The sequence below is a fragment of the Phyllopteryx taeniolatus genome, chromosome 4 (assembly GCF_024500385.1).
Source record: "Phyllopteryx taeniolatus isolate TA_2022b chromosome 4, UOR_Ptae_1.2, whole genome shotgun sequence".
Classification (NCBI taxonomy): Eukaryota; Metazoa; Chordata; class Actinopteri; order Syngnathiformes; family Syngnathidae; genus Phyllopteryx; species Phyllopteryx taeniolatus.
Genome location: NC_084505.1, coordinates 13,588,983 through 13,616,246, shown reverse-complemented (window position 1 = coordinate 13,616,246; position 27,264 = coordinate 13,588,983). Strand labels below are relative to the sequence as shown.

The 27,264-nt window shown below is 41.5% G+C and overlaps 3 protein-coding genes and 1 long non-coding RNA gene across 8 annotated transcripts; 1 reads left to right on the top strand and 3 right to left on the bottom strand.

Annotated features, from left to right (window-relative positions):
* Positions 1-237: 237 nt before the first annotated feature.
* Positions 238-1,807, bottom strand: LOC133476382 (uncharacterized). The gene is made up of 2 exons (XR_009788044.1): positions 1,679-1,807; positions 238-1,456 (listed from the first exon to the last, which is right to left on the bottom strand). It is a non-coding gene; the product is annotated as an uncharacterized LOC133476382 (long non-coding RNA).
* Positions 1,808-1,825: 18 nt separating this feature from the next.
* LOC133476379 (glutaryl-CoA dehydrogenase, mitochondrial-like) lies at positions 1,826-10,663 on the top strand. Of its 2 annotated transcripts, none has more exons than XM_061769679.1 (12): positions 1,826-1,966; positions 2,403-2,517; positions 2,613-2,645; positions 2,744-2,884; positions 4,758-4,820; positions 4,898-5,068; positions 5,142-5,271; positions 5,512-5,728; positions 5,935-6,038; positions 7,587-7,712; positions 8,754-8,914; positions 9,749-10,663. In XM_061769679.1, the coding sequence occupies exons 2-12, from the start codon at positions 2,409-2,411 to the stop codon at positions 9,820-9,822; spliced, it is 1,329 nt and encodes a 442-aa protein (XP_061625663.1). In that variant the 5' UTR covers positions 1,826-1,966; positions 2,403-2,408; the 3' UTR covers positions 9,823-10,663. The 2 variants fall into 2 exon arrangements, with proteins under 2 accessions (XP_061625663.1, XP_061625662.1); XM_061769678.1 differs by lacking the exon at positions 1,826-1,966 and adding an exon at positions 2,071-2,221.
* On the bottom strand, positions 10,513-21,354 carry syce2 (synaptonemal complex central element protein 2). Of its 3 annotated transcripts, none has more exons than XM_061769681.1 (5): positions 21,112-21,354; positions 12,767-12,896; positions 12,564-12,625; positions 11,141-11,249; positions 10,513-11,066 (listed from the first exon to the last, which is right to left on the bottom strand). In XM_061769681.1, exons 2-5 carry the CDS (start codon positions 12,839-12,841, stop codon positions 10,857-10,859), a joined length of 456 nt encoding a protein of 151 aa, XP_061625665.1. In that variant the 5' UTR covers positions 12,842-12,896; positions 21,112-21,354; the 3' UTR covers positions 10,513-10,856. The 3 variants fall into 3 exon arrangements, with proteins under 3 accessions (XP_061625665.1, XP_061625666.1, XP_061625664.1); XM_061769682.1 differs by lacking the exon at positions 21,112-21,354 and adding an exon at positions 15,802-15,936; XM_061769680.1 differs by lacking the exon at positions 21,112-21,354 and adding an exon at positions 13,157-13,285.
* A 2,035-nt stretch (positions 21,355-23,389) lies between these two features.
* Positions 23,390-26,841, bottom strand: acp5a (acid phosphatase 5a, tartrate resistant). 2 transcript variants are annotated; one of them, XM_061769677.1, is made up of 5 exons: positions 26,554-26,841; positions 26,283-26,505; positions 26,033-26,157; positions 24,572-24,917; positions 23,390-24,505 (listed from the first exon to the last, which is right to left on the bottom strand). In XM_061769677.1, exons 2-5 carry the CDS (start codon positions 26,433-26,435, stop codon positions 24,266-24,268), a joined length of 864 nt encoding a protein of 287 aa, XP_061625661.1. In that variant the 5' UTR covers positions 26,436-26,505; positions 26,554-26,841; the 3' UTR covers positions 23,390-24,265. The 2 variants fall into 2 exon arrangements, with proteins under 2 accessions (XP_061625661.1, XP_061625660.1); XM_061769676.1 differs by having other exon boundaries at positions 26,283-26,482.
* Positions 26,842-27,264: the final 423 nt, after the last annotated feature.

Sequence of the window (27,264 nt, the reverse complement as noted above, 5' to 3'; positions counted from 1 at the left end):
TAAACCCTATAGATTAGGAATGGGATGTCACTAAAATTCATATGTGAGTCAAGGCAGGTGAGCAAATGCTTTTGGGAATATAATGTGAATGTATATTATATATTTTGCAAAGAAGAATGGGCAAACAATTCAATGCCCAGATTTGCAAAGCTGGAAGAAACATACTCCAAAAGACTTGCAGCTGCAATTGCAGTGAAATGTGGGTTGACACAAGGGTGCTGAATAGAAATGCACACCACATTTTCTGGATTTTTATTTTCCTAAAATTTTGAAAACTATGTAATATTTCAAGTGCATTTTACAAAACCCAATTCCAATGAAGTTGGGATGTTGTGGAAACGCTAAATAAAAACAGAATACATTGATAAATGACAATTCCTTTTGAGGCTATATTCACTTGCATACAGTACATGTTCAAACTGATTAACATTATTGTTTCCAAATATTCTCATTTTGAATTTGAAAAGGCTCAGTTGTTTACAAGCACGGATGGGTCGAGGTGAGGACATGCAACAACTTACCAAGAGAACCAGATAAGAGACAACAGAAAACGGTTAGACAGGATGTGGGAAAATGAGCAAGGCAGTGCTACTGTCGAGTGCTGCGGTGGGATTCTTTTTTTAGTGTCTAAACACCTGTAAGAACCTGTGAGTTGATATGTTATTATAACCTGTGTTGTTATAAGTGATCCCAGCACAAGTAATTCAAGTTTATAGTGTTTCTATCGAACTTACAAGTGAATGAACACCATATCACATGCATGTTAGTCGACTGGTGTACGGAGTTGCTGAGCCAGCATATCGAGGAAGGGTGAGCCCGTCCAGCAGGGGACCCAAACAGGGGGACGCCACCGACCACCCAGGACCCAGGGAGGTCCCAAGCCCGACCGAAGCGCCCTGACCAGTCCCAAAAGGGCACCGGATCACTGCCCCTCAGAAAGAGCATGCAGTTATCTGCCTGACTTGTAAATGTATACATAAAAATACATACAAGTGGTAACTATTCAGAAAGAGTTTGCACTTCCCCGCCTGTCTTGTAAATGTATACATAAAATACATACAAATTGTAGCAGGGCATTAACATAAAAGGGTTCTGCCAAACCAACCTCTTGAACTGAAGCTGGTGACTGAAATTTTGCAAGAGCATCAATCAATATCAGGTGTCAGCCAATTTCAGAATGTCATTTAAGTGGTAAATGGTTGTCAGTGCGCCCCCCAGGTGACAAAATCAGCAACAACAGTTACTTGTTGAAAAATAGTGAACGTGTTCTCTCTGTACCCCCATGTGCTGGATTAGATTTGCGTTTCTGGGCCATAAATTTGACAACCCTTCTACAGGGGGATCTGTGGGGCATCGTCAAACAGAAGATGGAGGAGAACGTGGAGCATAAGGTCTCTGATGGTGTCATCGAGGTGTGGAAGTGAATTCCAGCGGTAAACTGTGACGCTCCAGTGAACTGAAAAATAAACACGAAATACTTGACCAGACATTTTCACTTAGGGGTGTCCTCACTTTTGTTGCTCGCAGGTTACACATTAATCACAGTGTATTGGGTTATTTTAAACTGTTTCCCAGCTACACGGACACTCGTACGAAGGTGTAAATTCTTGAGTGTTGTCCCGTTAAAAGATTTTTTGTTTTTTTAAATACAAAAATTGTGAGGGGTGTATGTACTCACTTTCAGTCCAGCCACGACAATGTTAATTATGACGCAATACTAATGTTATTGTTGTGGCTTCTGTCAGCTGCTGTGACCCTTCGACAAACGGGGAACATCCGTATGTGGAGCCGGATTTAACCAGCCAATGAGCATCCAGGGAATGGACCCACTCCCTCGTCTCCTCGACTCAGACCTACCACACGGTAGGCCGAATTCGCCATTTTGAGTGTGGAAAACCCTGTGGACATCCCGATCGTTGCAGCAGGACCCGATGCACGACACAACACTGCACTCGGGGTGTAGCAGGTAAATGGTACCCGCATCTTCTGTGTTTTACCCCCCCCCCCACGGCTTACATTCTAGCCTAAATCAACGTGATTTCTTAACGCCCTGTCGCGAATATCATCACCTGTCATGGCGGAGTAGTGCGCCCATTTTAGGACGTGACACAACTGGTGACGTAACCCAAAGTGAACATTACTTACCAAACTTCTGTAGTACGCGTCTGGGACAAATACTCAACAGAATACTGTAACTAATAAACTCGTCGAGGAGAAAACGGTAAAGTAAACCTGGCAACATGAGTTATCGTTATTTGCGCTTGACAGCAATGAAGGCCATCGTGTTCTTACTGTGACATGCTTTGTTTGTCTAATGAGATTATTTCAGTCATTTCTTACGGTGTATTATTTGTTGTAGACTAGTAAAATAACGCCCTTGTATTTGTTTTTCTGCCTGTCAGTGCAATATGGCTCTGAGAAGTGTCACTCGTCTACTGTCTAGCGCCCCAAAATGTTCAGCTTTCACTGCGTGCCGAGCCCAGAGTACAGCTCCTGCTTCCACCCGCAAAATTAAGGGTAAAGTAGTCAATTTTTTTCACAATACAAAATAGTTTGAAAAAAAGATGCATTGGACACATTTAAAGTGAAGTGTTTGGATATTTTCCCAATAGATGCTGAAGAAGTCAAAAAGGCTGCCAAGGGATGTACGTAAGACTTGAAGGAGTTCAACGTGTTGTCTTTGTTCTTTTACTGCATGTGACCGTGACATAACAGGTGAGCCCGCATATGTTTTGACCCTCAGCCAAGGTGCCATTCAACTGGCGAGACGCTCTGGACTTGGAGGGTCAGCTGACAGAGGAGGAGGTGATGATCCGGGACTCCTTCCGTGACTACTGCCAGGAAAAACTCATGCCCCGCATCGTCATGGCCAACAGACACGAGCGTGAGAAAAACACAGATCCTAAAAGAAGACGTATTGTGCGTTTTCATCCATCCATCCGTCCATCCATTTTCTACCGCTTATCCGAGGTCGAGTCGCGGGGGCAGTAGCTTTAGCCGGGACACCCAGACTTCCCTCTCCCCAGCCACTTCATCCAGCTCTTCCGGGGGGATTCCGAGGCGTTCCCAGGCCAGCCGAAGAATGTAGTCTCTCCAGCGTGTCCTGGGTCGTCCCCGGGGTCTCCTCCTGGTGGGATGTGCCCGCAGCACCTCACCAGGGAGGTGTCTGGGAGGCAATCAGATGCCCCAGCCACCTCATCTGGCTCCTCTCGATGTGGAGGAGCAGCGGCAAACCCTAACCCTCTACTCTGAGATCCTCCCGGATGACCGAGCTTCTCACCCTATCTCTAAGGGAGAGCCCGGACACCCTGCGGAAGAAACTCATTTCGGCCGCTTGTATCCGGGATCTTGTTCTTTTGGTCACGACCCACAGCTTGTGACCATCGGTGAGTGTAGTAGACAAAATACCCCTTATGATGACGACAAACTATGGACTCAGTTTTCCCTTTCCCGGACGCAGGTCACCGAGGCCCCCCTCTGGAGCCAGGCCTGGAGGTGGGCCTCGAAGGCGAGCGCCTGGTGGCCGGCATCAGCACAGCCCGAAAGGGTAACGTGGGTCCCCCTTCCCATGTCTCACCACCCGTGGGGGCCATAGGGGTCGGGTGCAGTGCGAGATGGGCCGTGGCCGAAGGCGGAGACCTTGGCGATCCGATCCCCGGCTACAGAAGCTGGCTCTAGGGACGTGGAATGTCACCTCTCTGGCAGGGAAGGAGCCCGAGCTGGTGTGTGAGGTTGAGAAGTTCCGACTAGATATAGTCGGGCTCGCCTCCACACAGAGCTTGTGCTCTGGTACCGGTCCTCTTGAGAGGGGGTGGACTCTCTTTCATTCTGGAGTTGCCCACGGTGAGAGGCGCCAAGCAGGTGTGGGTATAGTTATTGCCCGCCGGCTCGGCGCCTGTACGGTGGGGTTCACCCCGGTGGACGAGAGGGTAGCCTCCCTCTGCCTTCGGGTGGGGGGACGGGTCCTGACTGTTATTTGTGCCAATGCACCAAACAGCAGTTCAGAGTACCCATCCTTTTTGGAGTCCTTGGAGGGGGTGCTGGTGCCATATTGTAACTGTCAAGTGGTCTCACCAGAAATGTAGTCCGTAAACAATTGCAGTGCTGCTCAGCTTCTGGCTAGCGGACATCATGGCAAGCGATACGCTCTTGCAGAACGTTGTACTTGTTGACTCCTTAGAAATGGCGTCCTGCAAACGTGTACATTTTGTTGTTGTTTTTAGCAGTAATTACATCTGTTCAACCTGTAACTGCACTTGTCTGGATCCTTCATTACTTGAAAGAAGATGCTCTATTAATGTTAAAAAAAAAAAAAAAAAAACTTTTTTTTCATACGAGTGTCCAGAAAAAACACCTCTGACAGTCTGTTTGACCCAGTTTTGTATCTGCTTTGTCCATATTTGGCTCCACCCACTTTTGCCTGATTGGTTGTCTCCGTGGAGAAGACCCACTCGTGAGAGCACACGTTTGTTATGTTCGCTAGTAATGTAGATAAGCTTGAGTAATTCGAATGACCTGATTTCAGGCCTCAGCAGAAAATCATCTGGAACTCAGGAATGCGTGGACTATTTTAATTCAGATTTCACATGTATACTGAGGCATCACAGAGCCAATATAACATCCCAAATACTAGAAAAAGTTGGTTTGGCAAAATATGTCCCCTTTAAGCCATTCAAAAGGGAATTTTCCATATGTTCCCTTTAACATCATATCAAATCAGTGTTAACCCAATTGATTCCGTCTTAAACATGTTACAGATTTCCACCGTGAGATTGTCTCGGAGATGGGAGAGTTGGGCGTCCTAGGCCCCACGATCAAAGGTACACAAAAATACTCCACGCATAGCCATCTCTTGTATGTTTCCATGTTCATTCCGCCTTCTGCGCCCACCCTGCAGGTTACGGCTGTGCGGGAACAAGTTATGTGGCATATGGCTTGATTGCCAGAGAGGTGGAAAGAGTGGACAGTGGCTATCGCTCAGTCATGAGCGTACAGTCTTCACTGGTCATGCATCCCATTAATGCTTATGGCACAGAGGCTCAGAAGGAGAAATACCTACCCAGGCTTGGTGAGGACATGTGTGGATAAACTAGAACACTTTATAAGTATTCTTACCTCTATGCATTGTGCATATATTCCAGCTTGCGGAGAAATCCTGGGCTGTTTTGGCTTGACAGAACCCAACCATGGCAGTGATCCCAGCAGTATGGAGACCAAGGCTATGTACAACCCATCCAGTGGTACCTTCACTGTCAGTGGAGCCAAAACATGGTGGGTTGACAGGAACATTGATCCATCTAAAAACACTTAAGTTTGAATTAAACTAACCTTATTATTCAAAACATGAGCATATACAGTACAGCAATTGATATATTGTGGTAATCTATTTTATATTTGTCTGGTGGAATCTTACCAACTGTTGCTTATTTTGCTCCTTACAAAGTGTCAAGCTCTCAGTGAACTCCTTAATGCTAATCAATAGATGTGGTCTTGCTCATGTTCTTCTTCTAGGATCACCAATTCCCCTGTAGCAGACATCGCAGTGGTCTGGGCCAGGTGTGAAGATGGAAAGGTACGTGGCTTCATCCTAGAGCGTGGAATGAAGGGTTTCGCTACACCGAAGATAGAGGGCAAGTTCTCACTGAGGGCCTCCGCCACTGGCATGATCCTGATGGACGAAGTAGAAGTTCCTCAAGAGAACCTGCTTCCAAATGTCTCTGGTCTGGCTGTAAGTACTTCTTCTCATTTATGTTAAATTAGCTCATCTCCGAAATGATAGGCTCATTTACCTGCACAATCTAATGAGATCCAATGCAAGAGCAAAAACTCTGTCTTCACAATATCCTATTGTACAGAATTGATTGACAGTCAGCTATAATACTTGTGCAGTTGTACCTAATGAAATGACCAGTGAGTGTTTACCCTTGTCACCAGGGCCCCTTTGGCTGCCTCAACAATGCTCGGTATGGCATCGCCTGGGGAGCTCTGGGAGCAGCGGAATTCTGTTTCCACGCTGCTAGACAGTACACTCTGGACAGGTACTTGTTGTCACTCAGTGTCCACAATAAGTACTTGTGCTTTATGTATTCCAGCTGAATAACATTAATTTAACCATTGAAACTGAACCTAACCAAAAACGTCTTGGTTTCCTTGAAAGACGCTATAGTTGTTATTAGCCATTTGTCAGTTGAGTCTACTGGTAATATTTTTGTGTGTGCAAAAGAGAGGAACATGTTTTGCACATTTAGAACAGAACTCGGGATGAGCAAAATGGTATTACCTTCTGGAACTGAAAAACTAAAAGGTTTTCCGTTAGGTGCAGCTCTCGTTAACCATAAGGCCTTGTTTGATTTTACTAGCTTTTCAGCTTGTTTGTGGCCATTTTTGGGCAGGTTGTTAAAAAAAAAAAAAAAAAAACTTAAAAATAAATTCCCAGTACAGCCTTTTTGTCTTCTATTGCTACTAATACAGCCTTTCTACAGTAAGAAGTCCACTTTTTAAATTAGAATGTAATCCTTCTCCATGGTCACCAGAGGGTCTCTTCTGTCATTCAATGCCTCCATTGGTCTGCAAGTGAGGCATTACACGCCTATTTAAAGAAGAACATTACATGAAATTGCTCCCTTGTCCAAAAATGGAAAAATTATGTAATCTGGTAGTGTTGCGTCTAGAATGGAACCCATTTTACCCAAATTGTATCTTAAATCCAGTAAATAACGAGAAATTAAAAATCAAGTTTTCATGGGTTTTAATTGGCCAAAAAAAAGAAAACGATAGATACAATTAGATGCAAACAGTATGTTAGTGATTTATTATTTATTTAAAGAGTTGTAGTTGGAAATTACATCAGACAAACATCCTCACCTTTGGGACGTTTCATAACATTTTCAGGCAGCACAGTGGCCAACTGGTTAACTGGAGCCTATCCAGCTATCTTCGGGTGAGAGGCGGGGTACACCCTGAACTGGTCGCCAGCCAATCGCAGAGCACATAAACACAGTCGCACTCACATTCACACCTACAGGGCAATTTAGTGTCTTCAATTAACCTACCATGCATGTTTTTGGGATGTGGGAGGAAACTGGAGAAAACCCACGCAGCCATGGGGAAAACATGCAAACTCCACACAGGCAATGCTGGGATTTGAACCCCGGTCCTCAGAACTGTGAGGCAGATGGTGCTAACCAGTTTGTCACCACGCCGCCCATCTCTTGCGTATGACTGATAAATATGGATGAAAAACTTTCATAATATTTTTGTGTTATTGTGGGCACAGCCATTGTTGTGTGACATCAGATTAGTGCATCTCGATGAAGGGTAAAGGTACATCGATTTGGCCCAAGTATTTGAGTAGGAACTTCAAGTGTGGTTCCAATACACTTCATAGTCAGTTTTCAAGCATTTGTAGTTTCATACTTTTTGCCGCTTATTCTTGTGGTATCTTTAAACCACAAGTGAGACTGAAGAACTGTATTCCAAAGTGTTATGAATTCTAATATCATGAATTTGAGGAATAATTGTGGGCCTTGTCTTTACTTTCATCACTCCTAACATTATTTTAATGTGAAATATTGTGCTCCGATCAGAATACAATTTGGAGTGCCACTGGCGAGGAATCAACTTATGCAGAAGAAGATGGCTGACATGTTGACAGAGATTACCATTGGGCTACAGTCGTGTTTGTCCCTGGGAAGACTTATTGATGAGAAGAAGTAAGTTATCTCGAGCCTTTCCACAATCAGGATTTTGGGGGCCGATCACTGATCAGCGAGTTTAAAAAAACGATAACCGATCAGCGATCCGATCACAAGATGGAGCAATGTGTCTATTTAAAGGACTTGTTCATTTACTGTATATACTTGTGTACTGTATAATGAGTATCTTCAAATATATTCTCGTCAGGTCATGTATCGTAATCAGTCAGGCCAAACCAACATTACATGACAGAAATAATGGGTGCTAACTTACTGTAATTAAATTACTTCACACATACCGAAACTTTAGAGCATGATTCGACAGAACGGCGGCATATTTACGTACAACCGTTACTAGGCTACGTTATGCTTTGTTGCCTGCTTCCGAGCCTTATCGTTGTAAAGTACGTGAGCATACCTTAAGCAATCCTTGAATGAAAATCTTCGGTGACTAGCACCACCACACGCTTTTCCCCATTCTGTTTTTTTTTGTTTTTGTTTTTTTTATTCTTTTTTGACCAACACAATACATGCACGATCCATTGTCGTCGTCGTCGTCGCCAAGGTAACGAGTGTATCCGGTCGCGTTCGAGTTGACCAGATAAAGCCCAGTGATCGTAAAAGACCAAGGTGGTAACGGAATGCAAGATTACAAGATTTTATTGCAGTAGTCTGACATAGTGCAATCGTGAAAGAACAAATTTGTCTTGTAGTCTGATCCAGGCATTACGTGTTGTCTTGTCCCACATCGCTGACATGTTTTTTTTAAAATAACTTTATTGGCAGTCAGATATTTACAGTACTACGTCAAAGACACGCGAACAAGGCTAAAAATAAACTAGCTTTTGGATTCAAATATACTGTACAAGACAGCGATGTGGAGTAAATGTCTTTTGCGGAGCCATCGGCGAATTATGACATTAAAGCCGATCAGCATAAAATGCTAATTATTGTCCGATACCGTTCAGATCGGTGTAAATTCTAGTTATCTCATGTTGATCATACGGCAAGCTTTTTTAAAAGCCACTTCCCAATATGCTCTTGTTGTCATCCAAATAGAGCAGCTCCAGAAATGATTTCCATGCTGAAGAGGAATAGCTGTGGCAAAGCTTTAGATATAGCAAGACAAGCCAGAGACATGCTGGGAGGGAATGGAATCGCAGATGAATACCACATCATCCGCCACGTCATGAACCTTGAGGCTGTTAACACGTATGAAGGTAAGTCACTTACTGATTACACACACACACACAAGACTCAGTGAAAGCACATAATATCCCTCAAATGGACAGTTGATTTTAACCTCAAGAAGAACAAACAGGTAATAAGTGTGAATGTATGTATATATGAATAACATGATTACTTACTTCGTGCGCTTAGAGGTCCAATTGTCTCAGTGGTCGCTTGGTAGTGTTTTGTTCCACGAAGCTGAGTGCCTTCAGATTATTTCCACCCGGCCTTCCTCTGTGCAGTTTGCCAAGGTTCCATTTCTCCATAGTTTATTTTGAAACACTGGTTTCACTTGACACATAGATTGTATCCTATACATCTATCATCCATTTTCTGTACCACTTATCCTAACTAGGGTCGCGGGCATGCTGGAGCCTATCCCAGCTATCTTCAGGTGAGAGGCGGGGTACACCCTGAACTGGTCGCCAGCTAATCGCAGTATCCGATACATTATTCTACTAATATTATTCAAATAATTATTATAAAATGTGCCCCATGTTGACTGGCGACCAGTCCAAGGTGTAACCTGTTTCTCGCCATAAATCAGCTGGGAGCTGACCAGTGACCCTGAACAGGATAAGTGGTAGAAATGTTTAATTAATGGATTATTACATTATAAAATGGCTTCCTCCCTAAAATAAATGGATATCTGTCCCGCTCTGTAGTTAGTAATGAGTGACTGTGAGGAAATATAGTACATTACTATCCTATTAACCGCAGCTATGTCCATCCACCACTAGAGGTCAGCAGTGTGTTTTACTACTGGATGTTTATTGTCTGGTGTTAAACGCGTTGTTCTGTAATTATGTTTTGTCCATCGCTAGGAACCCATGATATCCACGCCTTGATCCTGGGCAGAGCTATTACTGGACTTCAATCTTTTACAGTTGAAAAGTAGTTTTGAGAGGTTGAATGAGAATATTTACAAGGGAATATTAGATGTAGAAACTGGAGCACTTTATTATCATCTTTGCAGGTGTTTTAGTTTGTGGATTATATTATGAATACAGGGTGTCCCAAAAGTGACAACACACTTTTTTGGGGGGTGGGGGGGTTCTTTTTCATTTCAGGTATCATTCGAACAGACATGAGGCCGTCAGCATTTGACAGCTTCGGCTTTGCCATTTTTGTAAGCATAGTACCAAGTGACACTGGAGCAGCGTTGCTAAACAGATGCTGTTTAGAGAAACGTGCCATGTATAGCATACATTGTACAATGTGTTGGAGCAGTGTGACACCATGAAGCTTAAACTGGCTCTGAAGTGAAGGTGGAGATGGGAAAAACTTAATGGTGGGCAGCACTTTTCCAACACGGCTCCAATATCAAATGCCCAGCCATGGGCAATGGAATGAATGACATGCTTGCAAAAACTGCAAAGCCTAAGCTGCCAAATGCTGATGGTCTCCTGTCTGTTGGAATGATACCAAAAACAAAATGGGATAAAGGAAGAATATGGTAATTTTTGGGACACGCTGTATTCACGTTCATTTGTTTCTGCTATGCAATACACAACCGCATTGGGTTCAAGTTAGGTACTTTATAAAGTATTTTCCAGTTATAATGCCAGAACACAAATACTGTAGTTTATTTGGGGGGGGGGGGGGGGTTGCATGTTGTTTTCATTATAAATTAAGAGTTGCGTTTTATTTTGTCATGTTTTAATACAACTTTAAATGATGCAAAATGAGGATGGCTGAGATGTTCTTGTGAAAAGCACCAATAAAACTGCTATCCTACATGGTGTGGTCTCATTAATTTTTGCACTGAACTCTGCTAACACAATACTTATAATGAAACGGGAACTAAAAGTGGGGCAAAAAAATGTTAGTGGGCTCTATGACTTAGACTGAAATACAAGTCTATAACACCATCTCTGAAAAGCGGAAGCAAGAACTTGAGTGAAACAATCACTTTGTGAACATAAATCTGATCTACTCTGACATGGGTTCTGCTGTGCAACTGACGGTGAGGCCCTCTTGAAGGCTGGCCAGCACATGGCTGGCTTTCAGAAGCTCGGTGTGGAGCCTGGTGCACGTTTCCAGCACATCGGTCAACTCCAGCAGCTTCACCTGCATCTCACTGCTGTTCTCTTCATAGACATTGTACATGTCCTGCTTCATTTGCTGGCACACCTCTGTAACCTTTGGCAGGGCCTTCATTAGGTTTCCAGGTCAACTACAAAAGATGACTTTTTTTTTTTTATTATTAAAAATACCTTATCCACGATAATCTGCTGAAAGCTTTCAATTTCTTTCTGGTCATTGGTGCGGCGGTCGTGAATCTTCTCCACTAGTTCCTGAACTCTTCTGCTGATGTCGTTTGAGCTGCAAGCAAAACGTGGCAATCAGAAAAGAGACTAAACTAAAAGTGTGTCTTATCCCTGGCTTCAATGGGGCTTAAGTGCAGAAAGCTGATGGCATCTCTCCTTTTGTGTATCCAGCGCCTTGTAAATGATTCCACAGCAAATTCAATTAACCTGTTGATGAATTTCACCTGGATAACCAAAACACACAACTTTAAAAAGGCAGTTCTTTTCTAACAGCTGAGCAGACAGTAGCCTTAAAGTTCATTTCAATATAAATACACTACCAGTCAAAGGTTTTGGAACGCCTCAGTCTTGTATTAAAAATCTTGCAGTTCAATGTCTCATTGTACTCTGAGAGCAAGAATTAAAAAGATTCAAAAAGATAATGGAATCTACGGAGCCCCCCTGGTGCCAAGGTATGAGAAAATGAATTTTATTTTTCTCATACCTTGGCACCAGGGGGGCTCCGTAGGAATCAAATCTTTAAACCAAAATGTATTCAAAACTTTTGACTCATTAAAAGGACCCATTTTTCGCAGCTATAACAGCTTTGTGGAATTTTTTTCTTACAATATTTAGATGTTCTTAAGAAAGCTCTTCCCTATTACATTGAGAAATTCAATGAACTTGAACTGTTCTAAAACTACTGTAAAAGTACTGTATGTGTCAAATAAACTGGTTAAAAATATTTTTTTGTCACATCAAAATTAATTGTGGTTCTTCACCCCTAATCATTAATTAAAATGTCTGGTACTGCTTTTGTTTTAGCTTCCTGTCCCACTGTCTACAATTCCATCATCGAGCCCTTCTTCATTTTGTGAAATTATGTTTTAAACTGAGTGTATTTTACAAACTACATAGAGATAAAGCGCTTTATGTCCCTCAGTGTTGCTTTACTTATATTTATGATATTTTAGCACCACTACTTAATAATTTGTCTCGTTCTGAAAATCCATCAATATCCAAGAAATAGAAAATTATTTTTTATTCTGTACTGGCCCAATGCATCAAGGGATATTTAATTTTCGAGTGAGTAGTGAAATCATTCACTACTTTTCAAGATGTATTGCAATTGAGGGCACTATATAATAGGGGATAACCTATATCTAGATGCTCAGAACACATTCGAACAGTACTATAAAATAGCCAACTCATTATAGGGCACTAATATATCGTGGAGAGGGTGTAATTTCGAACACAGCCTCTTTTTTGACAGCAATTGTCTTTTTTCCTATTTACTTCCGTCCACTGGATAAAAATCCCTATATAGTGATAGGGAGTTTAGTAATGAGGGAACACATCCAAAGCGTGTGGAGCGAAAAGGTGGTAATACCTGAAATTCTCTTCAACGTCATCATCCCTGCTCAAAATGGCCTCTGCGTTTTCTACTTGTAACTAGAACCAGAGACAGTACAACATTTGTACGATGAACATAGGAAGTCAGCAGCGTTATTATATTCTAACATCTACAGTACAGTTTACTACTGATAATGACCCCCCCACCCAAAAAAAAAAAAAAAAAATGGAACTTTGTACCATACGTGGGTCCTTATCACGTCCTTCGTTCTGGTTGGGGTTTGAGTCTGATTCTTCTTCAAAGAAAAAGTCCATTGTGGTCCTTCAGACTGTGATTTGGAGTCGAGTAATGGCTTTGATAAATCGACACCTGCAACGACAATTCCCAGAGTTTTAAACGTTATCAGCCGGAAATAATCCACCTAATTGTTGGGTCTCGGACGCTAACTCGAGCGAGATGCTATGCTAGCTCAATCGTTTAGCTTCAAACGTGTACTCTTTTAAGTACACGTTGTACGTGGAAACACACAATATGTACAAATAATGTAATTTTAAAAAATACATAAAGATGAATGAAAGTGCCTTTACATCAGTGTTCATAAGGCCAATGAATACGAAATTATGACTTACGTGCTAGCTGCTAAATGCATACCCGATACAGTACTACGAGTAACAGTCGTTTCTGTTGTGTTGGTCGTTTTGTCTTTCGTCAAGAACAGTTTTTTTTTTAAAACACAGTTTTTGAATAATGGCTATTAGGTACTAAAGGATCCAAATTATATATTTTTAAAAATACAATCAGGAAATATTCAAATTCTAATCTAAAAGATTCATTAGGAACATTATTTTCAGAATGATTCTTCCTAATTTCTATAATTAATCATTTTTTATTGTAATATTCTAATCTCTTGAGATTTAATCGTTGTGTTTTCGTTTGCTGTAAACTAAAGGATCAAAATTATATATAAAAAAAATACAATCAGGAAATATTCTAATTCTAATCATTCTAATTCTAATAACTATTCTATTTTATACAGGATATATCCTGTAAATCATCTGCGATATTTGCTTTTTTTTTTAAATGTAACTACTGAATTACAATTCTCTATAGTATATTTTATATAATAGATATGTATAATATGCGTCACTGATGGTGTCGTGGTACATCAATTGCCTGATTTCGGTGCAGGCAGGTGGGTTCAGTTCCCATTCAATGAATGTGAGAGTGAACGGTTGTTTATCTCTATGCCCTGCGACTGACCGGTGACCAGTCCGGGATGTAGTTCGCTTCTCGGCTGAAATCAGGCCCGCGACCCTGAACAGGATATCAGCATCATAAATAATGGAAGGATGGTTACGTGTGCGCGCGCGTGCTCACATGAGACGTTCTTTTTAACCACTTCAATGTTCTGTCTGAAAGTCACACTTTCTCAGGATTTATGATACTAATAATAAATAATACAGTATTCTTCATATTCATATCTTTCTTTGTGTGACTAACTGTCTGAGGCATTATCAATGTTCCGTTATATCCACATCAAAAACCTCAAACGAGATTGCTTATAAAAATGATGATTATGTTACTACTTTTTCTGTGACTCTCACAGTACGGGCAGATTATTGTCTGTGGTGGATAAAGTGGGCTAATCTGTGTGCTGTGGAATGAGAAGGGAAGAGGGGTTTGCTGATTGCCACTATAATCCAGTCCTTCCTCTCGCTCTGACTCTCTCTCGCTCTCTGTGTGTGTGTGTGGAGGGGGTGTTGGTTAGTTGGTTGCTGTCTGGATTATTCCAGTGTAGAGGACACATGGGGCAGAGACAGAAAATATAATGTCTTTTCTTTTTGGTACAGGATGAAGAGCAATAATGAGAAAACCTGTTCGTGAAAAACATTTTGAAGAAACACCTTAACTGCCATCTAATGCCAAAATCCATTCCGGAGAGGGGAGTTTAATTTGTCTTTCCCGTATTTTAACATTGACTAAAGATCTTTTTTAGGCATTCATGAGCTGCAAGATTAATTAGGAATTTGTTGAAATAACTTTGAAATAACTCTGGGAATATGGACAGTTTTGACAATACAGAAGAAGGGGGACATTCCTTCGAGTTTCTGGTCCAAAATATGGAGCCACTATATGAGGAGTACAAGCCTCCTTCAAGGGACCTCATCCAGCTACCTAAGTCTGTTTTTTATGTGTTCATGGCCGCCATGGTTGTGGTCGCTGTGGCTTACGCTATTGTGGGTCATCTCATCAAAGACCTTTTGCTGGATATTACAGGTAATATGTCTCACTCAAACTCAAAAGTTCTCATCATGACATCCATTTCTGTTTCAATCTGCACATCATGTACCAATAAGGCTCTTTATTTGACTCCAACCTAACTGTTTGTAACTGGTGCAAAAAAATATTGACGGTACTTTCTCATTAACATTTAAAAAATGCGACAACATCCAGACAATTCTCCTAAATAAGGCCATGGATGGAGAATATCTTGCTTCTCCGAATCTGTTGCCATTTCATGTTTCCCCGGTTCATGTTGCAGCAGATTTCCATGGTTTTTTTTTTTCTGCCGAAAAGATTGCTAACAATCAGTCAATCAAAATATGTACGCTTAATGACTTTACCTCTCTCTATTCACGTCTTTTTTACATCGTGTCATCATCGGTAGAGATTAAAAGAAGTAACAAGCCTATTTTGACACAGGAAGGAGTAAAAAGTACAAATATTTGTTTTAAAATTTAGGGAGTAAAAGTCATCCAAAATTGAAATACTCAAGTACGGATACCTGAATAATCTACCCAAGCACAGTAACAAAGTATTTGTACTTCATTACTTCCAACCACTGATGTGTCTCAGAGTATAGTCTGCCTTCTGCTCAAAGTCAGCCAAGATAGACTCCCCACTTCCCTGAACAAGATGAGCAGAATAGAAAAATGGATGGATGTTTGCATGGATATTCTTCATCTACAATGCCTTTTTCCTGACCTAGCTGACATAGGCCTACCTTGCCTGTAGACTGCAGCAGAACCTCTAAAGTCAAACATAAATCTGAATTCCATCAAAACGTCAATAAAAAGTATACACCACAAAACTGCTGTTATCCTCTGAGATCTCAGTTCAGTGAGCATGAAAAAAATTATTTAGCATGTGTTTAGCATTTTGAAGTATTCACACTGAAAGCAGTAAGCTCCGACGGTCATGGCGACAATTATTGAAAATTATTTGGAAATCCAAACAATTGGGAGGTTGGACAGCATTCAAAATTGTGTTCAACCTTAGACGCTTCACTGTTTAATGTTCCGTGCCATCCGTAGTTTTCCGTCATCGCCTGTCATTTGTTATCCGTCCACAGACTGTTTGCTGGGTCCAGTAGATGAGGATGTGAAAAAAGATGGCATGATGGAGGGGCTCAGCCCACTACAAATGCCCCCTGCCCTCAGCCACTCACACCCTAATGCCTTCCACGTGTGGGACAAGGACGACGTCATCATCCCCATGACGCCTTCTGCAGAGACTCCAATGACCAGCCCGCTGATAGGGGTCATTCCGTACATACCCTCCTTTTTCCCCACCAACCTTACCAGTGGCAGCCCATCCTGCAATCAGCCAATCCCAAAGGAGAGTGATGCATGAAGCAATGTCTTTCTTCCCTTTTCTTCTATACTGGACTGAACCCCAAGTGAATGTCCAGCCACTATATCCCTTATCCCATTTACTTTTAAGTGGTGATCGCATGTTAGCTCTGTGCAAACTATATCAAGACATGCTATTCGTGCATGAGCCAGGAAATATGCAGGGATGAAGGCTGAAGATTTATTCATATTTTAGAAGAACCGTGTTGGCACCTTATTGTATCGTGCTGGCGAAATGTGGCAGATTAGATTAGATCAAAGTTGCTTGTCTGTTGACCACAGATCAAGTTTGTCATTGGCTATATATGGTATCGCTTCAATTTAGAAAACATTATGACATTTAATGTCGTAATTTGACTGAATAACAGACTGGTTCAGTGCAACGTTAAGACAAGCGGTGTCCATTGACAATTGGTTTTCGAGGGGCATCATCAAAGTAGTGTGCACACCATTGCATGCCACTGATTAAGATGTCTTGAGTGTATTTTTGCTGTATATATTTGTTTAACTCTACGGATACACATTTGCTTCTTCTGTCCAATAAAGGTAATAAAAAAAACAAAAACAGACTAAGATAAAGTTCACCCATGTTGTGTATTTTTATGGTGGAGAGGGCTACATACAGTATCATTATAAAAAAAAAAATCAAATGTAATTTTTGAACCAATTTTGGTGACTATTTTTATGTGTTGGTCAGCCAAGTGAGTGGAAGACTGCTGCCAAGCTAACAATGAATGAGACAATGCTCAGATTGCCCGACTGGTGGGTGCGAGTCCACGAAGGCGTGGGTGGAGCCATGAGCCGGAAGTGGTAATCGCATGACGACTGGTGCAGTTTCATGCCAAGTGTACAGCATATCCGTTTCAAAGACTGCTCACCCTGATTTAACAGCTAATAGGGTGGAGTTATTTCAATTAGACCAGGTCAGCGCTTAGCACAAGGTGACAAGGTAACAAGGTGATACCTTTTATGGAACAGTAGATTATGCTGACTAGGAACAGGCAGAAATGGTGGAAATGCACCGATTGTTCTGAAAATAACATTTTGATCAATTATGGTGCATACCATGTCTGTGGTGTAGGAACTTAAAGGTCCCCTTGTCTTCCTGGTGGTAGCCTACTTCATTTATTTGTATAACACCCAAAGTTCATTTGATAGGATGCAAAGACCACATAGATGCTGTGAAATCACATACATACAAACAATGACATCATACCTTCTATTCCTGTATTCACGTTTCTGTCACGTTTACTCAGTGGAATAAATACTCTTCAAGGTCACACTGCGCATTGCACCAACATGGCTGTCTATATTAAGTGAGGGATATAGAGATTAGGCAGAGAAGATTAGAAGAGCAGTTTAGCCTTAATACGGCACCATTTTATTATTTTTGAGCTGTGGAATTAAAACATCGGAGGGCATTTGGACATGATGCACTTTACGCACTTATTCGGTCAAAGGTTGTTTTGATTATTCTGCTTTGATAATTTTTAGGGACACCTCAGACAGACAAGAACTTCTGCCAGCCAGGACCCATTTCATAGTTAACACCTTGCTCTAGCTCCACTAATATAACAAGACAATATATTTTTTCAAAACATGATGTTAACAGCGGCACGGTGTTCGACTGGTTAGCACATCTGCCCCATAGTTCTGAGGACCAGGGTTCTCCTATCCCAGCCAACTCTGGGTGATAGGTAGACTACACCCTGGACTGGTCGCCAGTCAAACACAGGCCCAGAAACCCCCAATTATTGCGTAGTGGTGACCTGTTAGGGCCAGCGAGGCCTTCTATGCTGGTCTTAACATTCTCAGGAGACCCACGTTTATAACCTAAATTCTAATATTTGTCCCATGAAATTGTATTCATTTATTCCTAAATCTCTTCATTTACTTGGAAAATAAAGATGATTCTGATTCTGATTCTGATTCATAGTGTTTCTCTTGGCCACACAATTTACAGTGCATGTACATAAACGTATGTTACATTGGTTTTGTCCAATCAGATTTCAGCCTGACAAGGGCCTTCAAAATTAGTAGTGGTGGACAATGTAACTTAAATTATAATTGACTGGAGTACTTTTCCAATCTGATTTCAAATTCACATCAGAGGTTCAGCTAGCTGGCCCACAATAACGTTAGTATTTTTCCATCTTCTTATTGGTTGTTCAGAGCAAGCCCAGTTCGACTAGCAAGTCACATCGGTAGCAATCTGAAGACAGGAATAGATTTCATAATCATTTCTGCAGAGTATGATTCATCTTATTGAAATGTTATGTTATGTTTTTGTCACGTTGTCAGATAAATATGGATTCTGTACTGCTCCTGATTATGCATCAGGCACAGTAGCATGCTGGTATATTACACTTTTGTATAGTATTGATGATTCCTATAATTGTAACGTTAGGTAGTCTTAGGGGGTGCATTTAGTTGGTGTCATTAAGTATCAGTCCCTGCTGAAGGTCCATGTACCAAATGTCACCGTTTACGTATCAATATACAGAGGCGGGCAGGGCAGAGACTGACATTCCGTCAGACTGCCCCACGGCAGCTGTGGCTACACAAGTAGCTTACCACCAGGGTGTGAATGATTGATGCATCAAATTGTAAAGCGTCTTTTGAGTGCCTCGTGTCAGACAACACTCGTCAAGCATCTATGCTAGCATAGTTCTTATTTATCTTGTATACGGCCTTTCATGAAACCTATACAAGGCGTTGTACTAATGAAATCCATGATTTCAAATTGTCTAGCTTTTTACTGACATTAAATTGTCATCTTGTCACAATGAAGAGAGAAAGGGACAACATCCAGGAAGCTGGAGCAGACAAGACAGAAAGGCCTTTTTTGGGGGCTTGAGCACCTGCCCTCGAGAATGTCTGCGCACATGCCGGTCGTTACATGTTTATACACTGCTTCTGCTATTGTTATTGTATTGAGCATGTTTCCAGGTGTGCTGCGAGGGATTTAGTGACATGGAAAAAAATCCTCCATCTCCATGTTAATGCAGCAAACTAAAAATAAACTTTCCAGGGCCCCAATCAGTCAGTGGCCCTTAGAATCACCACCAATCCCCCTGAAAGCACCCTTGCATTGTTCTCAACCCCGCCTGTCTCTATCTGAACCCAACCTGTTTAGGTAGACCTACAGTACATAGATAAAGTGTCTTGAATGCAATCGATATACAATAGTCAACATGTAGGAGTTAAACATTATAAGGCAGCCTCATATTGACAGCAAGGAATGTAGAGAGATAAAAGTGTGTGCTCAGCAGTGAGAGGTGAGTTGAGACTTTCGTGAGTCATATACTGTATAGTTAGGGCCTTACATCAGTGGGGATTAAGTGATCTTCACCTCTCCATTATTCACACTTGACAGCCTAACCAGATATCTGGCTGACCCTGCCAGGCATGGCACCAACAGGCTTTTAACCCACTCTGATCGGATCGTTCAACAATCATTAAAGCTGCAGTAAAGACAAGAGAAAGATAAAGAAATATCAGAATAACACCACTACAGATGAAAGTGATCTTTTGACTGAACCTGTGAATGAAATAGCTGGAAATACCTAAATTCAAATTCAGTGGCAGCAAACGAAGGGGTAAAGTACTATAAATTAAGCCTGTTCTCCCTCAAGTGAACAGCCATTGGTGGACTAAGTTTATCCTGTTTGAGTCTGCCAATCTGCCCAATCCTCAGATGGCATGCCAGGTGGAGGCAAGCAGAGACCATGAAAGACATCCAGGCCTTATTTAAAACAAGCCACTTAATGATATCCTGAATAATGCACCGAGTGAAATTAAATTGTACTGTATTATACACTACTCACAAAAGGATATTTGGTTTTTGGGTGAAATGTCAGGATGAACCTAAAATGCCCTCTAGGGTAACTTCATTTCACAATGCACAATGTCCTGTTCAATGTTTCAATAGTTTTGCACAACTTGATGCTCTCAACCAAAGAGCTGGATGGCAACATTCAGGACAGGTGCTTGATTCATGAATCGACCTGCCTTGAAGAAGTATTCATACCCCTTGAACGTTTTCACATTTTGTTACCTTGAATGTATGCTGGAGAGCCATGGCACCCCAAAAGGCTCCGGGCCCTGAGACAGTTGTCCTCTTACAAGTTCGACACCCCTGCCAGTGATTCTCAAAGTGTGGCACGAGTACCACCCGTAGAATGCAGGCTCCCGCTTATGGTACGCGAAAGAATCACTGAATTGAACTTTCAAACTGTGTGTAATGTTGCAGTGCATTTAACTTCTTTTTAATCCAGTAGTTTGTAAAGTACAGTTCAGTTGTATTTAACTTTTAGATACATTTCCATTTAATCTTTTAGAACTGTTTGTTTTCAAATATTTAGGTAAATTTTAGATACATTTTTTTTAACTTAACTGTTTTTTAAATTCATTTCAGTCAGTTTATTTTATATAGATGTTGGTACTTTGTATATATATATATATATATATACATATATATATATATATATATATTTTTTTTTTTTACCTCTCTAATGACTTCCCCCCCCTCTCTCTCCGTACTCTTCAGTGCTGAGCTCTATGGTGGTGGTGCTGATGCATGGGTGATGGTTTCCCTTTTTTGGGTGTTGTACTCCCGTTTGTGGGTTTGTGGGCTTGTGGGCATGTGTGTGTGATTTCCATGTGCAATTTGGGTGTGTTTTTGTCTAGTTTGATTTAAGATTACCCGCACCATAAGAGGCCTTCACCTCCATCAATGAGCCCCAGCTACTGAAAAAAGGGGCCCCTTGCCAGTTTAATGTGATTGATTTTAGGATTAATTTATTAAATAAACTTTTGTAAAAAAAAATTGTAATGAACACTGTCTCATGCTCATTAGTAAATCAAACTCTTATGTCTAGGTTAAACTTTTTGGGTGCAATTCCCAAAGTGGTGTTGTTTAGTTATTGCATCACATTTGCGGCCAACACAACCTGGAGCTGAAAACGCTCAAGACCGTAGAGATGATCGTGGACTTCAGGAGGCGTCCTTCGCCACAGCTATTCCTCACGCTGTCCAACTGGCCTGTGTCAATCGTCGAGGCTTTCCCAGGAACTCGAGTCTCTCAGGACCTGACGTGGAAGACCAACATCATCTCCATCCTCAAAAAAGCCCAGCAGAGGATGTACTTCCTGTGTCTTCTGAGGAAGCACGGCCTGCCACAGGAGCTGTTGAGGCACCAAGCACTGTAAAAGATTATTATTATATTATTAGTCACTTCAAACTGCTCTAAATTGCTTGGGGACTCAGCATCATTTACACAACTGTCAGTGTATCAGCATTACTGGTAACCTTTCATTGCTGAATGATTCCCCGTAGTGTGTTTTTATGTCCTAAAATTATATTTTGTCACAGTGGCTGTCTGTCGTCGTACTACAGTAGAGCGACTCCAACTACCGGGGACAAATTCCTCCTGCGTTTTTGACGTACTTGGTAACTAAAGACGATGCATTTGTATTTCGCCCCTGTACTCCGATACAGTCACCTAATTAGTAATAAATAGAGTCTACCTATGTGTACTTTAATCTCAGTATAACTACACCCGTGCTGTGAAGGCCTCAGTGATTTGTTAGAGAACACTAGTGAACACCAAGGAACTTACAGGGATAAAGTTTAAAGCAGTGTTAGGTTCTATATATATATAAAAAAAAAAAAAATGTAAAACATTTTTTTTTTTAAATTACAAAAAAAAAAAAAAACATCCCAAGCTTTGAACATCTCAAAGAGACCCGTTCCATCCAAAAATGGGAAAAAGTATGGTACAACTGAAAATCTACCAACAGAAGGCCATCCACCACAAAACTGATAAAGCAAATAAGGAGAGGACTGATCAGAGAAGCACCCAAGAGCCCCATGGTCATCTCTGGAGGAGGTGCAGAAAGCCACGGCTCAGGTGGGAAAATCTGTCCACAGGACAATTAAGTCATACACTCCACTTATCTGGGCTTTATGGCAGAGTGGCAAGAAGAAAGGCATTGTTGAGAAAAAGGCATAAGTCGTCCCATTTTCAGTTTGCCAAAAGCCATGTAGGGGACACTGCAAGAGAGGAAGAATGTACTAAATGCAAGGCGCTGTGTGTGGTGGAAAACTAACTGCTCATCACCCTGAACACACTATCCCCATTGTGAGACATGGTGGTGGGAACATCATGCTGTGGGGATGCTTTTCTTCAGCAGGGAGAGGGAAACTGGTCTGAGTTGATGGAAAGATGGATCAGGTTAAATACAGGGAAATCCTGGAAGAAAACCTGTCAGAGGTTGCAAAAGACTTGAGAAAATGACCCCAAACATAAAGCCAGAGCTACATGGAGATGGTTTAGATCAAAGAATGTGTTAGAATGGCCCAGTCAAAGTGCAGACCTAAATCCCATTGAGCATCTGTGGAAGGCCTTGAAAGTTGCTGTTCACAGATACTCACCATACAATCTGGCTGAGCTTGAACTATTTTACATAGAATGTGCAAACATTTCAGCACCGAGATGTGCAAAGCTGGTGGAGACATACCCCAAAAGACTTGTAGCTGTAATTGCAGCGAAAGGTGTCTCTACAAAGTATTGAGGCAAGGGGGGCTGAATACAAATGCACGACATTTTTCCGATTTTTATTTGCTTAAAATTTTGAAAACCACAAATCATTTCTGTTCCACTATAAAAGTGTGTGCTACTTTGCATTGGTCGATCATAAAACCTCACAAAACATTTGAAGTTTGTGTTTGGACTGTGGCAAAAGCACTGTAAATTTCCTGGTCCGTTTAATGTAAACAGTCCTCTTCGTTATGCTGTTCACACTTTGACATGAGACTTACTAGACGACACTCAACAACAGTACCTCACCATCGCGAGGCTTCAAACTGAATGTTCTCAGAGGGAAGTGGCCACTGAGTTTAGTGTCACAGCGTAGCAGGTTGCAAAGGAGACTGGAAGAGTCACAAAAATGGCATTGAGCTGGATGTCCTTGGAAATGTATTGGTCACTTCATGGCTCAAACACCTGCTGTGAATCTTGCCATTCAACTCCTTGCTAGAGAACAAGTTGCGCAAAAAGTACTACCGTACTGGAGCATTGAACACGCATTCATAAATTTAGGAGTCAAATTAAATTCATTTGTAAAGGTTAGTGCATTTCAGGTTCATCATAAAATTTCACCCATAAGCTGAATATCCTATTTTTTTGTGTGAGTCGTGTATATGCAAGCACACAGTGACAAGATCAAGTTTTGTCAAAATTGGTATTTATTCATACAAGTGACTAACAATAGCCATTTTGCTAAAGGACGCAGACTGTCTGCAAGTGCAACCATTAGGTAGAGATCAACTCCACCACAATCCTTCCGACTGAAGTGCTATAACACCAAAACAAACATCAGTACCAGCAGACATATGAGTGTTAAACAGGCTCATCTTAATTTAGGACCTTACCCTACATCAATTTAATTGGCACCAACCAAACAAAAGGGAATGACAAACACTGTTTGACAAATTGGGGAGGAAACAACAACGGCAGCTCATTGAATTGCTTGTAAATGATATGGATGGAACCATAAATGTACAAACAAAATGCTTCTCAGCTCATTTTAGGATTTCTACTAAAGTAAAAGTAGAAAGAGCCAAATCTGCTTACATGCCACCTATGTATAGAATATCAGAATACAACTTAAGTCAGTCATAATTGATGCACACTTTTTTTTTTTTTTTTTTTTTTTTTTTTTTAAGTACATACAGTACAAGGCTTTCACGATACAAATCCTCACCTGATTAGATGGTAGCAGGTGAATTCACCATTATCTTGAGTTCCCTTTTACAGAAAGCACATAAGTTGCCTGAGTCATTTGTGTCACTGACAGTAGAATGTAAGTTTGTTTACAGTCAAAACAGTTCAGCAGTGGTAATTATTCACAATTTTCATGAATACAGAAAGAACCCTTGCAGCGGCAAAGGCCATTTTATTTCAGTTCAATTCAGGGTTCCCCTCATCTCTTCAGACCAAGATCAGCCCCCTGCACAACATTCTATAAAATTATATTTTTAAATATTTCTAAAAAGATTAAACCATGCTAAATTTGGACACAAATGGTAAAGCTCCTATGTCATCTATTTGCCATTCCTTGGTGAGAGCACTGTGCGAAAGAGAGAAGTGCCCTTAGCCTGGTAGAAGGTGAGTATCATCTTGCTCTTTGTGACTTCTGCATGAGCAAAGCCTCCGAGAGTGGACGCCTGGCCAGTGAAGAACTTCACGGAACCTTTGGGGACACGGTTCCAGTGGCGCACATCCGGATCCAGGAAGTTTCCAGCACCGCTCACTACGTAGCCCACCCCAGACTCTGAAATGTACTACAAGGAAGGAAATGGGGTTTGAAATCAGGAATGACTTTTGAAATTGATTTTACAGGAGCTTACCTGCAGATTGTGGTCATGGCCGCAGAAGTAGGCTGTGGTGTTGTATTTGAGCAGCAGTGGGCGAACCCTCTGCAGGAGACAATCAGTGGGCCCGTGTTCAGACACTGACCAAACCGGGTAGTGACCGGCCACGAGGAGGAAATCAGCCTTTGACTGAGCCAGTCTCTCCTCCAGCCACGTCACCTGTCGGTTGGCATCCACTGCACTCAAGGGGGCTTTGGGCTTCTCGTCCACAAAGTCGAGAGAGTTCCCACACAGCTTCACGGTGTCAAGCATGATGATAGTCAGCGTCTTGTCCGTTTTAGGGATGCGGAAGTCCAGCTCATAGTAGTAGGAAGGGAAGTTCCTAATAAACAACAATCCTTAGTCACCAACCACCAAACAACTTGACTCATTCACTGGTTAACTGACAGGGCTGGCTGGCACAGAATGAGTTTAAAGGTCAGTGTTTAACCCAGGGGTGCTCAAGGATCACTTTTGATTTTAGTCTAACCAAAGCAGACAGATTTCAATTTAGAGATCGGAAGAACATCCAAGCATTACATAGAAATGTACAGTTATGTCAATTTCTATACTTTTCTCCATACCAGTGTTTTAATTAAATACAATAAAACTAATTTAAATTAATGAATATTGCAGTGCATCGAAATGTTAGGAATATTGATAGGTGTCGAACAAAATTGATACTACCATTTTTAAACTTAAATTGTGTGAAGGCAGATGCAACTTGCAAATTCTCATTTTAAAATCAATAACTAACATAATATAATAATTCGTAGAGCTCGTGACCCACCAGATCCTGCATTTCTTTGCTCTCATTTTAGATTCAGTACAGACTAGCAGTGGGTCAACTGCAAAATTAACAATCTGTACATGTACTGACTGAACTTACACTGATTCATCCTTTCAATTTTAAATTGAGCCCAATCTACCCTGCCTGGCAACAAGTGACATGTCCGGAAAAATAATACTGTTGTACTGCATTGCTGCCCATCTTGGATTTCAGTTCAAGTTCTGTAATGAAACGATCTGTATTGTCTTATGACGACAACACTTGGAAGAGAATGTCCATGTTAAAACAAGAGCATAAGACAGATGAAGTACTGTAGTTTTTCAATGTTTCATATACACTGACTGATCATTATCAACGGTACTCAGGTTGGGTTTATAGAAACTTTACATGGCAAGTCCTGCTAATCAGTTGGACACTAAGGGAATTAAGGACAGTTCAATGGAAATTTCAGTCAATTTCACAAGATGGAACCAATAAGCACGATTATTTCTTTTAAATTTGTGTTTGTGAATGTTCTCATTCATCAGAGTCATTGAAATTATCACAACTGAAGTGTTCTGGGGCAAAACAACCAGAACAGTCAGGCTGCAATTGATTTCCCCTCCACATTACAAACATACTATGATAGATAAAATATAAAATTTGTAGCCTTGGAACAATTTTCTTACCATCTTGCAGATTTTTGTGTGTATTCAATCTGGGCTTGGACATTCCCCGCATGGTCGTGATTGCCAGCTAGAACGTACCAGGGGACATTGAGGGACTTTCCTGTGTACACAGCTTCAAAGGTGTCCTGTTTTTTTTTTTTTTGTTTTTTTTTAATAAATTCAGATGACAACAAAATCAGAACCACCAACTGGGTAGAAAATCTTCTCCAATTCAGCAATTGTCAGTGTGTCAGCTATCTCCTGGCCTGACCTTAAATCTTGGAGAATCCACTCTGTCCACACCTTTAAAGTAGAAGTTATCACCAAGGGCCAGAACAAAGTCTGCTCCCATCTGCTGTGCTACTTTAGTCATCTCATGAGCAGTGGCCCTCTGCACCACAGTCATGTAGGGGGGGTAAGGCATACCTCCCCAGTCTCCCAATGCTAGGAACTTAATGGATGTCCTGTTAGCTATCAGGGAAAACACAACAAATCTTATCAAGAACTTGAAAATGTCTGCGACATAGTGACATAATACTTACCCCCAGCCAAGTCTTGCAAGGTAGCAGGATAGCAGTAGGCTGAAGGCATGGCAGCAAGCACAATGGCAACCAGAATCAGTGCCATCTTCAAAGACTAAAACAAAAATTAAACTAATAAAATAAAACCAGATGAGATCATCATTGAGCAGGAGCCTTAACCACAGTAATCAATCTGAAGCAAAACGTGCACACATGAAACAAAGGTCAAAACAGGAACAACAAAGTTTCTCAAGCCAACTGTGCACGCCTACGCTTCCTGTACCCTCCTACTCTGCTTGCAACATGCTTTTACTCACGTCGCTTCCTCACGGTGCCTTGTGATTGGCTGACACCAAAACTTGACATGTTCCAGCTGAAGCTGATGAGTTAATCAAACACTTTTTGAAGCAGACGGGGGTTAGAGGGTCACAACATTTCCCGACTATTCAAGCACATTGCCTGCCTGACATAAGCACAAACTTCCATGCAAGGAGCATGTAAAGTTAGAAAGCAGATCAAATCACTCACAGCGTATAAGTAATGTGGATAACCTGAGGTTGGGTGTTTCGTCTTGCACAGCGCTCCTCCTGCTCGTCCGTTTTATCAGCTGGGCCACGCCACAGGGGCATGACCAGTGCTCACATGCTGGCTGACCTAGACCTCATGATTTACAACAGTTATTATTGTAAAAGTTTTTCCAGACGCCACTATTTCCACTTCAGTATGCGTCTT